Source organism: Siniperca chuatsi, linkage group LG5 (assembly GCF_020085105.1).
Source record: "Siniperca chuatsi isolate FFG_IHB_CAS linkage group LG5, ASM2008510v1, whole genome shotgun sequence".
NCBI classification, from domain to species: Eukaryota; Metazoa; Chordata; class Actinopteri; order Centrarchiformes; family Sinipercidae; genus Siniperca; species Siniperca chuatsi.
In genome coordinates, this window is record NC_058046.1 from 4,913,255 (window position 1) to 4,928,658 (window position 15,404).

The following is a 15,404-nucleotide window of genomic DNA, read 5'->3' on the forward strand; positions in this document are numbered from 1 at the left end:
CTATACAAAGTTAGGCTTCTTCCCTCTAATCTTGAAACACTGCCCAAATTTGAAAGTCATACTGGTGATTTCAAAAGGCACTGACTGTCTCAGTAGGCGCCTCTGTTTCTCACTCACAGACATAAATAGTGATCAGAAACTTAACCAGAGACCAAATGAGACAAGACAAAAGAGGTGTCATCATGGTGAGGAGTTATCAGCGGTTAGAAGGGAAATAGAGGTTTCTGAAAGGTCAAAGGTTGAATTCAGCTGAATATTTCTAACAATATATCTCCTCCCGCGCATTGGCACGTCAGCATCTCTATGAATAATGATAACACAATCGGTTAGTTGGGGAATTTCATGGTAATTTTCTTCAGAAGTAATCAGTAATTGAGTGGTAAAGTTGAGTTTATTGTGAACTCTTATGACTCAGCGCTGTTTCATTGTGTGTGTGTTTGTGTGTGTCTTCTTTCCAGAATCGCCACAGGAGCGACAATCAAGTCAACAACAGAAAAGTTCAAGTCCTTATTGATAGAAAGTAAGTTTGTATGTGTACATACAAGTTAGTTAATGTGCTGTGAATCATGGGAAATACACCACCGCTCATACAGTATATCCAAAGTTTCAGCTAGCTACATCCTGGTTTTTGTGTATTTGTAGAGGCACTATCAGGGTCTTTTGACTTTTCTGTGCAGGCAGGTGTTCCTCAGAGAACCATCTTGGGTGCCCTCTACCTTTTTTATTACGAAGAAGCCCCGAAAAAATCCTTAAAGTCATGGAATTTGATTTGTTTCAGCTTTAAGGGTTGAATAAAGCTCATATGCCCATCAGATCCCATGTACAAATCAAGCATATCCTCACATATTTTAAATAGGAGTTTACAGGTCAACAGGATACAAAACAAGCGCTCACCACCATCCTGCAGCTGCTTCCTGTGGCTGTACTAGATGGAGTTTTGTTATGTCGCCCACAAGGAATACACTGATGGGTAAAAATACAGGAATATGCAATCAAGATATACACGGAAGGTTAAAAATATCCAGTGGGCTTGTCCAAAAACAGTGAAACAAGTGAAAGTCATACAAACGTGAATGTCAGCTTGAAATATGCATTTTAGACATTAAGAGTCCAAATTTCAAAGTCTAATGGTTGTTTCAAAGACCATCTCCACATTAAGAGATATATAATTCTGGTGTAGAGATGCTGTACTAAATACTTCTTAATTTAATTGAAATGTTTTGTTAGTTTTTAACCTAAAACCAAATAGGGATATTGAATCTTAAAATATGAGAATCAGCCCTTAAAAACCCACCATGTGTCATTTGTGTCTGTTTGTAGAAAGTAAACTCCTCCTCACATTGTTAAAATCCCCAAATTTCCAGGAACAATACCAAGAACATGACCTCAGTGTCCTCAATAATAACTACAGCCCTGTCTGATGTGAAACTAAATGGAGCGAGCCCTATAGTGACTATGAAGTTACTTATTTGGCTTACCCATTGTCCAAAAAATCCAAAGTTTTTCAATATAACGGGTGAAAAGAGTACAAAAATATTTTCAACTAAGTAGAAGTGAAATAACTTGAGCAAAAATCTACTGAAACATAAAGTGGTGCTAATTTAAAATGTACTGACTAACGTCAAATTGATTGAACTTATCTTCAGTGTACTGTAAAGGTTAATTTGTCAATTTCTTTGTAAAAAAAAGTTTTATAAAATGATATATTTAATCTTAAAGTGGTTCAGAGAAAAAAAGGTTATGTGGAAGTTTCCTAATATATTTTTAATGCTTTTGGACAAAGGAGACAAATTTCGAAGAAGCCTTTTGTCATTATTTATTTACATTGTGCTAACAAGCTAATGTTTATTGCAAACATTCACTAAACTACGAGCACTAGCAAACTAGAAAGAGGTTAAAGTTAACAATGTCTACTGCTCAAATTTGAAATACCAGCATGAACTGAAGCATGAAGTGAAAACCCTGAAAATAAAGGAAACTGGCAGGAACATGCAGTGAAGGAAAGTTACTAATATTAGGATGACATTGGTGTTCAGGGCTTATTTTTGGTCCCTTAGACAGTTTATTTCCTGACAATCCTCAAAGAAAAGGGAAAAGAATACCTTTTTCTCAGAACTGCACATTTATAGTCTACACACACTCCAAACATCCACTTACCAGCCTGTTTCTTGTTCTCAGACTACGGAGCGAGAAATGGATGGACGTCCAGGTGGGAGACATCATCAAGCTGGAAAACAACCAGTTTGTCACTGTGAGTAAATTGTTCAAAATATAAGCTTCTTCTTATTTCTTCTCCATTCCCCAACAGATTTCGCCTGTTTTGTTTTGTTTTCGCCTTCGATTTGTTATCTTGATTTATTGTTTTGTTCCTGTGGGTTGACAGTTTATCTTTTAACTCCTTATCTTTGGAGTTCTTATTTTACCTCATGGCAAAATTATCACAATTTAGTTATGTGTGTGCAAAGAAAGTAAAGCATCACTTGCTTGATGTAGACCTCTGAAGACAGAAATGTTGAATCATAATATTTTTGGGAGTTTGTAAAAAAAGAGAAGCAAACTAAAAGTTGTTGTTTTTTTCTTTCCAAAAGACAGAAAACCCATAAAGCTGTCAGCTGTGTGTTAAGTTACAATACATTTCTGCAGGGATTCTTTGATAGAAACTTTAATAGATACTAGATATTGTGTTATTATTGCCAGAAAGCACTGCATTTGTGTCTGTTGTTGATCAGAGATTTACAGTAAAGCCCGCAGGCAGTTGTACCTAATTATGCTGGACATATAGTATATAGTCATTCTGACACACAGTTCAGAGTTGCCTTCATATTTGATTTGTTTACCAGAATGACGAACTAACAGCAGATTTCAGTAATAAATCCCTCTGTAATTTCAGGCTGACCTCCTGTTGCTCTCCAGCAGTGAACCTCTCAACCTGGTGTACATTGAGACAGCAGAGCTGGATGGGTTAGTCTATTTTTTGTGTAACGTCATGATGTGGGCTTGTTTAACATACAAATAGTGCATCAACGGGTATGCACACTGTTATTCATTGTCTCTCATTTGTGTACTGCTTCATCTCTTGTCTCTCATCTATTGTCCTCCTCTCCTCCTCTTCTTCAGAGAGACTAACTTGAAGGTGAGACAGGCCCTGACTGTGACAGGAGACCTGGGAGACGATATCGAAAAACTGGCAGACTTCAACGGTAAGACTGCTACAGGACAACCAACTACTGGTTTCTGTGTTTCTGAAATTACAAGCATGCACAGTATATAAACACACACACTGATACAAAGTAGGTGTCTTTGACAAAGGCAATAAACCTCCTTTATTACCTGGAGAAGCTGCACAGTCACAAATAGTATTGTTTTCAACGTTTTGCACATTGAAGCATAGCAGCAAAAAGAGCACTTACACAAGGCAAATCATACCTAGGTTAAAAAAACCTAAAAAGACAATTGAAAATGTACCTAAATGTTAATGTGATTAGATAGAATTCATTCACTTCCTTAATTAAGTAGCAGTGAGATTCTGCTTATTATGATAAAAACAAGATACAAATTTCAAATGATGGAAAAAGAAACTTCTGCCATCAGAATGATAGTCACACATAAATTACGTACATACAGACTTTAATAGTTCCTCAAATCTACTGTGTAACCTCTCTCTCCCTCAAGGCGAGGTATGCTGTGAACCCCCCAACAACCGCCTCGACCGCTTCACAGGAACGCTAACCTACGCCAGTCAGAAATACTCGCTGGACAATGAGAAGATCCTGCTGCGAGGCTGTACCCTGAGGAACACCGAGTGGTGCTTTGGACTGGTGCTGTTTGGAGGTGGGAAGTCTTTTTCACAGACATGTACATGTCAAGGGCGTAGGTTTGGTCTCAACATTGGTAGGGACACAGCAACCCACCCCCTATCCCCCACTGAGGGGGCTGCTAAAAATTGCGAGCGGGCAATTTTTTTCTTAAAATAAAATTCATTGATGTAACCATGCATAGCCTCAGAAAGGCTAAATTACCACAACATAAGGGTTTGTGGCAGGGCGCTGGGATGAAGAAACAGCTGTTTGCGGCTTGCAGCTCGCTCCCTCTCGCGGCGCTGTCCATGGTTCTGAAACAACAGCTAAGCAAAAGTCACATGTATCTCGGCCAGTAATTTGACGTAGCTTCTGGGAGGGCACATCAGATTTATCTAATATGACTTCACTTCAAAGATAATGCAAACAAGTTCGCACAAATATTGGTAGGGACATGTCCCAGTAGGTGATTTACGGGGGGACGAGGGGGGATGCCATGCCCCTTGTTAGCAAAATGAGCAAAATCCGTCCCCCTTGTTAATCTGCTCAAAAGATGCTCTGTGCTTTGTCTCGTAGTGGCGCTTTACATTGCCGCTTTTAATAACCACCACAATCTCCGAACATATGAGACATACTGGTTTTGAACTTCCTGCGGTAAGACTGAACATGGAAGAGTCTTAAAAGCTCTGTTTCCTACTTTTCTCTTTTTAGAGCACGCCATGCGAAATGATTTCTCCGACTTGTCTCGTCTCTCCCTGTGTGTGTGTGACTCGACTCGCAATGGTTATGCACAGATTTGATTGGCTGAGTAGCATCACGTGAGATGATTTACAATGCATGTAATTGTTCTGTGAGTTTCCTGCGCCACTAAACCAGTGCTGTAAAGGCTAGAAAAGCTCCCATTAGGCCATCCCCCCTGTTAAAAATTAACAAATTGCCTACTGCTACCGTCCATATGCAAACCTACGCCCTTGGTACACGTAATGATAGGGAACTAGTGTTATCCTTGTAACCATATTAAGAGAGAGACATGAAAAACAAAACTTAAGCAGATTAAGATGATTTGACTCTTATTTCACTTAAAAATACACTAAGATGGTTTTAAATTAACTACAGGAGGAAGATATGAGATCATTTGAAGTCTTGCTTCTGTTCCTCTTCTGCAGGTCCAGAGACGAAGCTGATGCAGAACTGTGGGAAGAGCACGTTCAAGAGGACCAGTATAGACCGTCTGATGAATGTCCTAGTGCTTTGTGTGAGTCCTCAAATTAGTCGCCTGTTTATCTGATATCAGAATGGCCAACAGTTAATTATATTTGAAATTAGAAGTGTTGATAATTTAGCAGCCCATTTTCAGTTCATCAACTGATTGGGTTTGAAAGAAGTGCTTACAGCTTAAACAGGTCATTACATAAAATAAACTCGTAACAAGATTTATTTGAAATTTCAGTTCTCTTGCTGCAATACTGCAGATGATGTGTTTAAAGTTTACAGCAGCAGCCATTGTGGTTCTTTAGAATAAACAGATCTCTGCGGTAGTTACCCATTGCAGTGATGACCGGACAGGCAAAGGACAATTGCCACATACAGAAACTATAACTTCAAGTGAATGTCCAAGGAAAAGTCTCCATTACACTGTTTGATTGACAGGTGGCCCCTGCCACGGGCAGTGCAGTAACACCACAGTAATGTCTTAGCACAAGAAATGTTTAAAAAAGTAAACAAAGATGGGCCTCTTTTTTCACCAAACAACTGCTTATGTAAAATGACTTCCAGTTTAAGATTTTTAGCAAAATTCTTTTTTTTACCACATAAATGTGAAGTATCAGAATCAAAATCAGAAATACTTTATAGATCCCTAAGGGGAAATTCTTACGTTACAGCTGCTCACTATCACGTCAATGCACACAGGAATAGATAGAATAGAAATAATAATAATAACAAAATAAGTCCGCAACGAGACAATTATTTCTAGTAAGAAATAAGAGATGTGCAAATCAAAATATAATACACTATAATACAGCTAAGTTAAATTAAGTACAAAAGTGGATATAATGTATAAAAGCTAAAATAAGTGTAAAGAATGGTATAATACAATGTAATAATATAAGTAATAAGTAATAGTGCAATAATAAGTACTGTCAAGTTAAATGTAGCAGAGTAACCAGATTATTAGACGGTGGATATTGCACAGCAGTAATATAAGTATTAATAAATATCAATAAACTGGGAATATTAAAATATATTCACATATATGATTGAAGAGTTTGACTTTTAACATGAAAAATCTATGTGGCTATTGTGTGTTTGTGTGTCAACTGATCATAGTCGAATATATAGACTTGTATCTACCTGTATTTACACATCAGCACCAGAAAGCATTAATAACTTTTATTAATACATTTATTTTCTAGTGTTTTTATTAGGGGATTAAAAGACCTGTCAATTTCCATGCAGATTTTTGGTTTCCTGGCCTTCATGTGCACCATCCTGGCAATAGGAAACTGCTTCTGGGAGCTGAACGAAGGCTCAGAGTTCATAGTCTTCCTGCCCAGACAAGATGGCAACAATGCTGCCTTCTCCGCCTTTCTCACATTCTGGTCCTACGTCATCATCCTCAACACCGTGGTGCCCATCTCTCTCTATGTTAGGTAACAATGTGTATGAAATTGCCATTTATTTAATTAGATCCAAAACTTGAGTGTTTTAAAAGGAACTTAAAGGACATCAAACATCCAGTGAGAATAATGCCATCAAAATGTATAAATGACAAGATTATATCTGTTTCTTCTCAATTCCTGTATCTACATCTTTCGGCAGTGTGGAGATCATTCGGCTGGGGAACAGCTTCTACATTGACTGGGACAGAAAGATGTACTACGCACGGAACGACACCCCCGCCGAGGCTCGTACCACCACGCTGAACGAGGAGCTCGGCCAAATCAAGTACGTGTTCAGTGACAAAACAGGGACACTCACCCAGAACATCATGATTTTCAACAAGTGCTCCATCAACGGCAAAACTTACGGTAAGATTCAAGACATTTACCTGCAGTTTTATATAATTAAGTTGGTTTCTGAACCTCTGTGCATCTGAATACTTCAGCAACTGTAGAGGCTAGGGGTTTCTTCTAGGATCCAAATAGAGACAATAGGCATTTTTTCCTTATGTTTGTAAATGCTCAGGGCTCATGAGGCTAAACTATAAATAATGGCTAACACACAATGATGGTACATACATAAAGCATTTAATACATTTAAATGTAAAGAAAACAAAGAATTCTGCCCGCTGTCCCTCACTTGTACTCACTTTATTAACAATATTTCAGTCCTCAGACCTTCATCAGGCTCTTAATTTGTGTGCCTACAAAAAAATTAGCTCTTCGAATATCATATAAAACTGTACTACTGAGCTCTTCAAATTGTAAACAAATATAGTACACTTACACAATAAGGCCCTTTAGGGATATTAGATGATACAAATCAGTCCTATATTACACAATGTAGCCTATAGTCTGCAAAAGACACTAAAGGCAATCTGAAAATGGAAAAAAAGCATAATAATCACAATACTCTAAAATCATATCAATATACAAGAACAAATTATCCAAGAAGAAATATAAATATATACTATATATCAACAAGAGAAATGTATCCTGACAATAAAAAGCAGTGAGTCATGCATTTCCCATCATGTGTTTCTTTTAGGTTTGCAAAGGCAATTGCTTCAATATCCATCATGTAACTGTACATACGCACTTATGAGTTTCATCTATTTTCTTTCTCTTCTTTTCAGGGGATGTGTATGACTACACAGGTCAAAGACTAGAAAATACTGAGGTGAGTTGACTTTGGTGATGAAAATTCAGCAAGTCGTCATATCTAAGTGGCAAATTGGGTCATCTGTTGGTGTGTTTTTACGTTATCCATTTTCCTAGACTGCTTCCCTTTCTGTTTACAACGGAGTTACTTTATCATCTAAGAACCAATGGTTTTAATCAACGCAAAAGTTACTTAACCAAAACATAATAGGAGCTTGTCAAGAAATAGCTGAAGAGTGGATATCAATTGTTATCCTGTTTACATCATACAGATTAGGCTTGATTTCACTGGATTCTATCAAATTTGATGTCACATCTTCCTCTGCCTCTTTTTCACTCCTCCCTCTTGTCTTACTCTCTTTCTCTTATCAGCATACAGAGACGGTGGACTTCTCCTTCAACGCGCTGGCTGACCCCCGCTTCGTGTTCCACGACCACTCCCTGGTTGAGGCGGTGAAGCTGGAGAACCCAGAGGTCCACAGTTTCTTCAGACTGCTGGCCCTCTGCCACACCGTCATGGCCGAGGAGAAGAAGGAAGGTGAGGAGGGATTAAATGTTTCTGTGTGAGCGAGTGAAACGCAGTCTCTACTCTTTGACGAAAAGAAGAGCAGAACATTTTATTACCCAATAGATTAATTCAAATCTCATTCCAGTAAAAGCGCAAGTTTGGGAATTATTCAGTCACATTTATAATGTTTCAGCATTTTCTGTTGTTTTGCAATAAAGTTTGTTTATCGTAGAAAAGGTTTCAGTCGTAGTCATCTGGACACTGTTTTCAGAATCAAGACGTTTTGGCTCCCATCCGGAAGTCATTCTCAATTGTGAAAAAATGGGACGAGAACTAGAAATTTAAGCTACTCTGTGTTACATAAGCCCTGCCCTCAGGAAGGAATCTGCCTGAGGATCTGTTAATAGCTAGTTTCACCTGAAACTGACCTAATTGTTTCCAAGATGGCCCAGTAATCAGTAATCAGGCCTATTGTTTTCTGGCTGCACCTCCCTCATCACTGTTAAGTACCTGATTAGCATGTGATTGGCGTGACCAAGGTGTTAATACACAACAGTGTACGTCTTGATTCTGAAAACAGTGTCCAGATGACTACGACTGAAACCTTTTCTACGATAGAACACTCCTGGACGAATGAGGGACTACACCGTCTTATTTTGAAGAATAAAGTTTGTTGTCGCTTTACTGAACTAGAACTTGGAGAAGGATTCCTCTTCTTTCACTGACAACTAAAATGACCTTATTTGCTCCTTCAGGTGAGATTTTCTACCAGGCCCAGTCTCCAGATGAGGGAGCGTTGGTAACGGCAGCCAGAAACTTTGGATTTGTCTTCCGCTCACGTACACCAGACAGCGTTTCCATCGTGGAAATGGGACAGCAGCGCAGCTATGAACTCCTGGCCATCCTGGATTTCAACAACGTCCGCAAGAGGATGTCCGTCATAGGTACATAATCCACTGAAAACAGATTGTTGGGAATAAAGGTTCCTATTTAGTGTGATTTCTCATATAGAGTGCTGTCACTAGAGATTGTTGTTACAGCCGAGCCAAACTGTGGTGATTTTTCCTTCTTTTTTCTTGTTTTTTTGACAAAACTATATTTTTAGGTTGTAACTGGTAACATATTTGTTCTCATGTATGTGTGTGTGTGTGTGTGTGTGTGTGTGTGTAAAAACACATTTTTAGCTGAAAGCATATCCTGATTTTACTTGAACTGGCTGTTTATTTTGTTGTTTATTGTATTGCTTTTGTCTATTTTATGTATTTTATTTCTTTATATTTCGTCATTCACTGTGGTATTTTATTTCTCTTGTTGTGAAGCACTTTGTACTTTGTTTAGATCAGTGCTCCATAAATAAAGTTTTATTATTGTTATTATTGTTATTTGTGTATACAGTTCGGAGTCCAGAAGGGAAGCTCTCTCTCTACTGTAAAGGTGCAGACACTATCATCTATGAGAGGCTGCATCAGTCCTGCAGCAAGCTGATGGACGTCACTACAGAGCACCTTAATGTCAGTAACAGTTCTCTGTGTGTTCATTCAGGAGAGAATCAAAAGAAAAATGCTTTTGAGATTTGAATCTCATATTTTATCTGAATCCTTCTTGTGCTTTTTCTGCCCTTTTGCTGAATGTTTGTCTCTGCATGCCTGTGTGTTGGTTCTTACATAATGTGTCAAGTGTGTTTGTGTGTTTATAGTTCGTCCTAATGTGCATTTACTCCATCTAGCTGTGGACATAAAGTTGGAGTCCACAGCGGAATCATCCAAAAACCTCTTGTTGCCCTGGAAGCATAAATAATTGAATTTGCAAGATTGGACTTCTTAATAATAATAATAATAATAATAATAATAATAACCTTCATTTGTGTAGCAATACAAAGAAAAAGAGGTTTGATCCATAAAGAGGATCCAAATTAGAGTTAAAAAAGAACACAGAAGATAATTTAATAAGTTTTGAATAGAACTAAATGAAGATACCGAGGTAGCAAGTTACATTTCAAGAGCGAGGCTGTCCCAAAGTCTTAAGACCAGAGGACTGCTAGCAGAGTTTTTGAGTTTTGAGCTGAAGTTGATTCTGATGCAAACGCTTACAAATAAATGTTTGAGCCAGACCCCGGAGTGCTTTAAAAATAATGAGTAAAACCTTTAAATCAACTCTAAAATCATTTGGAAGCCAATGCAAAGAGGCTGAATTGGGGGTTATGTATGTGATATCTCTTGTTTATAAGGCTGGCAGTATTCTATATTTTTCTTATTGTCAACAAATCCCAAAAAGAGACCAAAACCAACAATGCATTAGTCCGTCTTTCCGACTTCCCTACCCTGTCTGTGACACTCAGACAGTAGGTTCCTACTGAAGACATAAATCTAAAATCTAAAAACAGGTTACAAAGATATAGTTTTTATAGTTTTATTAAAAAGGCTCAGTAATTTCCTAAAACAGCTGGACACTGTAGTTTATAGCAAACGTTACATAAACAGGAAGAATAGTGCATTTTGTTGGGGACTATTTCCAGACACACATTTATACACATTTGGTGTGTTTATGGCAGCAGGATTGTGTATGTGGGTTTAACTCAAGATAAACAACAAAGCCGTAATGAAGAACATGTCCCCCACTGCGACACTGTGACTACTTGTGTTTTAAATATGTTTTGGATAACAATGGAGCTCTATGGTACAGAGGAAGAAGATATATCAGGCTTTAGATACACAGGCAAGACTTGTTTCTCTCGTGTTTGTGTTATGTCCTTCCTCTCTCCTTCTGAATTCTCATACAGTCTTTCTTTTTCTATTTGTTTTGTCTTCTCTTATCTCCCTTTTTTGTCTTATCTCTCTTTATTTCTGTTCTTCAGTAAATAAGATAAACAACTGATTATCTCCTGGTTGTCTGTTTGTCTTCTCTCCTCTTGGAGTTTTATTGCCTATATCGCAAAATTTACACAGCTGAGCACATGAGTTTGACTTTAGTTTATATCTTCAAATACCATCAGCTTGTGTGTGTGTGTGTGTGTGTGTGTGTGTGTGTGTGTGTGTGTGTTGGTTCTTCCAGCGTTTGGTGTATTTATATGTGTATACCTACATGTGCAGTGTTCATCCATATAAGTATGTGCATATCGATCTGCAGGAGTTTGCAGGGGAGGGCCTGCGTACTCTGGCACTGGCCTATAAGGATCTGGATGAGGAGTATTTCAACCAGTGGAAACAGCGCCACCATGAGGCCAGCACCGAACTGGACAACCGAGAGGACAAACTGGACCAGCTGTACGAAGAGATAGAGAAAGATATGCTGGTAGGAAAAAAAACAAGGAAAAAGAACTCACGTCTCAGTAAAGCTCATACTGTAAACTGGATGTTTATTCATTTGAATTTGCACAGCATGTTGATTATGTATCTGAATGTGTGTGTCCAGCTGCTTGGAGCAACAGCCATAGAAGACAAGTTACAAGACGGTGTACCTCAGACTATTGAGCAGCTGTCCAAAGCCGACATCAAAATGTGGGTTTTGACTGGTGACAAGCAAGGTACATAACTTCAAATATTTTAATTTATAACATATTATACAACTTATGTATGGGGGGTCATTAACCTTTCTTTACATGGAAACAAGTCTGAGAAAGTTTTGTTATCCGCAATAATTCGGTTTTATCTTCAGCAATCAATAATCAAAAGAGAAGGTGCCACTTTTTCAACCTGTAGTTATCTTGTTTTGTATTTAAATCAATGATTATACCAGTTTGTTACGACTTCTACGGGTCTGAATTTTGTATTTTGGCCATCATTTCTGTCTTATGATCTTGTACTCACCAAAGTAATTGCTGTAAACTGGAAACACGGTGAGATGATGTAGCGAAAAAACAAGCGTTTGGGTGATCAGTCTGGTCGTAAACAAGCAAACAAGCAGTTTAACAGCCAACCTGATTATGTAAACCACTTTATTTGGAGGTAAAGGAGAAAGTGAGAAAATGTTTGTAATGATCCCTGAATGCATGTTAAGTGCGGTAGGTCACAGTTGAACCAGAATGTCAACCAGTAAACTGGTAGGGATTTTTATAACGGACAGTTTGTGTATAATTTACCATTTGCCTTTGTTTCTCTTCCAAAGAGGTGTCGCAAAAGTTTTTTCAAAACCCGTTGATTGTCTGGCCGCTCATGTTTTCTTGCTGCATCTGACTTCTTAGTGATGTCCAATTCACCAATTAAGTTCACAGTTTAGACTGGTAACAGTGAGTTTTAAGCATTTCAACTCAAGTCTCCCTCCCCTCAAAAAATCAGCATCCATTTGGACATTAGACATTAGTTTTCAGGTCTGTAAGCTGGAAATTATATCTTAGAAACCCTTAAAATCAGTCTACAGCACCCCGAGTTGTTGTTCCACTGCTCTACTTGACCTATACATCGTTGTAAGTTTATTGTACCGTTCTATGAATGAATGATCCTGGCAGGAACATCATGCAGAATTGTTAAATATAGCTCTTCATTGTGTAATATTTAGATGACGTTTATTTTTGTTCTGCATTTCATATCTGTGTTTATTGTCTTCTTACTGACGTTGATTATTTGTTTTGCAGAAACTGCAGAAAACATTGGATACTCGTGCAACTTACTGCGGGAGGAAATGAACGAGGTCTTTGTCGTCTCGGGCAACTCACCTGAGGATGTCAGACAGGAACTGAGGTCAGATGAAGTTTTCAAAAAACTATTTTAAACTGAACATGAGTAACTGAGTGGCTGATTATTAAACGTTTCCATGCATCCATCTACTTTTTATTTTCTTGTGGAGCAGAAATGCGCGGACCTCCATGAAACCAGGTGCAATGGAGGATTCAGTGTTTCTGCCAGAAAGGACTCTGGGTAAAAGTGTGAAAGTGATGACAGACGAGGTGGTCAATGGAGAGTATGGCCTGGTTATCAACGGACACAGCCTGGTACGTCACAAGAAGTTTCCTAATTACAAAACATGCTATAACTGTCCTTTGTGACTTTTCTTCCTTATTACTTAAATTGATGAGGGAAAAGTGATATTTTGATATTGCATAAAACCTTAAAAATCCATTAAGTAATACATAACATGGAACATTCCTTTATTTTGTGTGAAAAATAAATTCTTCTGGATGTCCATCAGACACATTTAATAAAGACATTTTTTAGCTTCACAGGAGAGTATTTTCTTTTTATGACATATTTGATCCAAAATTAGTCAAAACTTGGTGTTTTTTTTGATTTGCTATTGTTATTTTATTAGTTTCTCACACTAAATCAGTCATGATTAACAATCATCAAGTACCCCAACCTTTGTCTAATCAACCTTATGAAGGCTTCGTTATTGCTGTCATTTTGATTTGTTTAGTTAACGATCATATCTGATTTTTGCCAACTCTGACCGCCTGTCAGCTTCCAAGCTCCTGTTGTCTTTATTACCTCCTCTAGGACTTCTGCGGTTGCTGACACTATAGAGTTAAGTTGTAAAATTTTCAGCTGTTGTATAATTCCTGCCTTTCACCACTTTGCTATTTCCCCCCATGGTCCCTCAGGCATACGCACTCGAGCGCAGCATGGAGCTGGAGTTCCTGAGGACGGCGTGTATGTGTAAGGCAGTGATCTGCTGCAGGGTCACTCCTCTGCAGAAGGCTCAGGTGGTCGAGCTGGTCAAGAAGTACAAGCAGGCAGTCACACTGGCCATAGGAGATGGCGCCAACGATGTCAGCATGATCAAAGGTATCAGCAGCTTTATGTGTGGAAGTTAAAGATGAATTTGTTTTTCACCCCACGTAGGAAATCTGCATTGGAGGATTAAGAAATATAATTATGATAAGTGTTCAAAATAGAAACAGAAAGTGCTCGTTACAATTAACACAAAGATTATCTTTTCCTCAAAATGCAGACTGCAAATAACTGCTGCTAAAGATTGCAGCTACTACAAGTTATTACTAGTAATAATAATAATAATTGTTTTGGTTTCCATCAAAAAAGCTTAAATAAAACGACCAGAGCTGAAACGATGAGTCGATTAATAGATTCATCGATTGTCATAAAGTTAATTGGCAACGATTTTAATAATCGATTAAGTGTTTCAGACTTTTTTTTTTAACAAAAGTGGCAAATATTCACTTTCCAGCTTCTCAAGTGTGAGGATTTGCTGCTTTTTTCTGTTATATATCACTGTAAACTGTAGATGAAACAGCTGATATAATAAAACAGGCAGTTTGAAGACATCACCGTGGGCTCTGGGAAACGGCAATGGGCATTTTTATATTTTTACACAGACCTAAAAAGAGCTAAATGGAGAGTGAATGTTGGACTTCCGTCTGTCAGGTGGACAGAAACACGACTCCAAGTGAATGATAGTATTGCTCTGTGTCTGCTGCTAACATGTTAGCCATAGCAATTTAAAAAGCCGTGGTTGCCTGAAACCTAAAACCAGAAAAAAATGATAGAGATAGAGAGAAATTCAACCACCCTTTTCCTCTTCCTCTCTTTGTCCACCCAGCGGCTCATATTGGCGTGGGCATCTCAGGTCAGGAGGGCATGCAGGCCGTGCTGTCCAGCGACTACTCCTTCGCCCAGTTCCGCTTCCTGCAGCGCCTCCTGCTGGTGCACGGCCGCTGGTCCTACCTGCGCATGTGCAAGTTCCTGCGCTACTTCTTCTACAAGAACTTCACCTTCACCTTCGTCCACTTCTGGTACGCCTTCTTCTGCGGCTTCTCTGCACAGGTGAGAGCGCAAAGTAAGATGGAGGGAGGGAGGGAGGGAGGAGGGTGGATGAGGAGGAGAGAGAGAAGAAAGGACTGTGATAGGAGAGTGAGGGTTAGAGGAAAGAAAGATGCAAATGAGCTAGCCTTATAATTGGACTGACTATGCCATTTGATTTCATTTCCTTATTCGGTTTGATATTGTATTTATGTTTGTTGTTTTCTGTTTGGAGGGGAGGGGGGTTTACAATAACCAATCAAGCTTTTAATGATCTCCAGGTTGGTATTTCGTATCTGTGCGCTACAAAGTCTCAGGAAATACTGACCATATCTAATTTTTAAAAAGAGGAACGTGAAAATCATCAGACTGTCTTGTATTGCATTTGGGAATTCAGGCTGTGGAAGTTATTAAAAGATTTTGCTGCTTTTGTCTTTTCAGACAGTGTATGATGAGTGGTTCATAACACTCTACAATCTGGTGTACACAGCACTACCTGTACTGGGAATGAGTCTGTTTGATCAGGTAACTAATTGATGTGTGTATGTATTTATATGTGTTTTTGTGCCACAGAACGACAAGTTGGCAA

At 38.5% G+C, this 15,404-nt stretch overlaps 1 protein-coding gene across 2 annotated transcripts in view; it reads left to right on the plus strand.

Annotated features, from left to right (window-relative positions):
• LOC122876099 (phospholipid-transporting ATPase ID-like) overlaps positions 1 to 15,404 on the plus strand; it is a 50,372-nt gene that overhangs the window by 28,554 nt on the left and 6,414 nt on the right. For both annotated transcript variants that reach the window (XM_044196007.1, XM_044196008.1), the window contains exons 6-24: positions 459 to 520; positions 2,179 to 2,251; positions 2,891 to 2,961; positions 3,118 to 3,200; positions 3,673 to 3,831; positions 4,964 to 5,052; positions 6,255 to 6,448; positions 6,618 to 6,826; positions 7,594 to 7,637; positions 7,991 to 8,156; positions 8,882 to 9,070; positions 9,522 to 9,637; positions 11,253 to 11,417; positions 11,538 to 11,649; positions 12,697 to 12,802; positions 12,912 to 13,053; positions 13,660 to 13,843; positions 14,616 to 14,839; positions 15,257 to 15,340. In XM_044196007.1, coding sequence (XP_044051942.1) covers positions 459 to 520; positions 2,179 to 2,251; positions 2,891 to 2,961; positions 3,118 to 3,200; positions 3,673 to 3,831; positions 4,964 to 5,052; positions 6,255 to 6,448; positions 6,618 to 6,826; positions 7,594 to 7,637; positions 7,991 to 8,156; positions 8,882 to 9,070; positions 9,522 to 9,637; positions 11,253 to 11,417; positions 11,538 to 11,649; positions 12,697 to 12,802; positions 12,912 to 13,053; positions 13,660 to 13,843; positions 14,616 to 14,839; positions 15,257 to 15,340 — 2,472 coding nt within the window. The remainder of the gene's footprint in view (positions 1 to 458; positions 521 to 2,178; positions 2,252 to 2,890; positions 2,962 to 3,117; positions 3,201 to 3,672; positions 3,832 to 4,963; positions 5,053 to 6,254; positions 6,449 to 6,617; positions 6,827 to 7,593; positions 7,638 to 7,990; positions 8,157 to 8,881; positions 9,071 to 9,521; positions 9,638 to 11,252; positions 11,418 to 11,537; positions 11,650 to 12,696; positions 12,803 to 12,911; positions 13,054 to 13,659; positions 13,844 to 14,615; positions 14,840 to 15,256; positions 15,341 to 15,404) is intronic.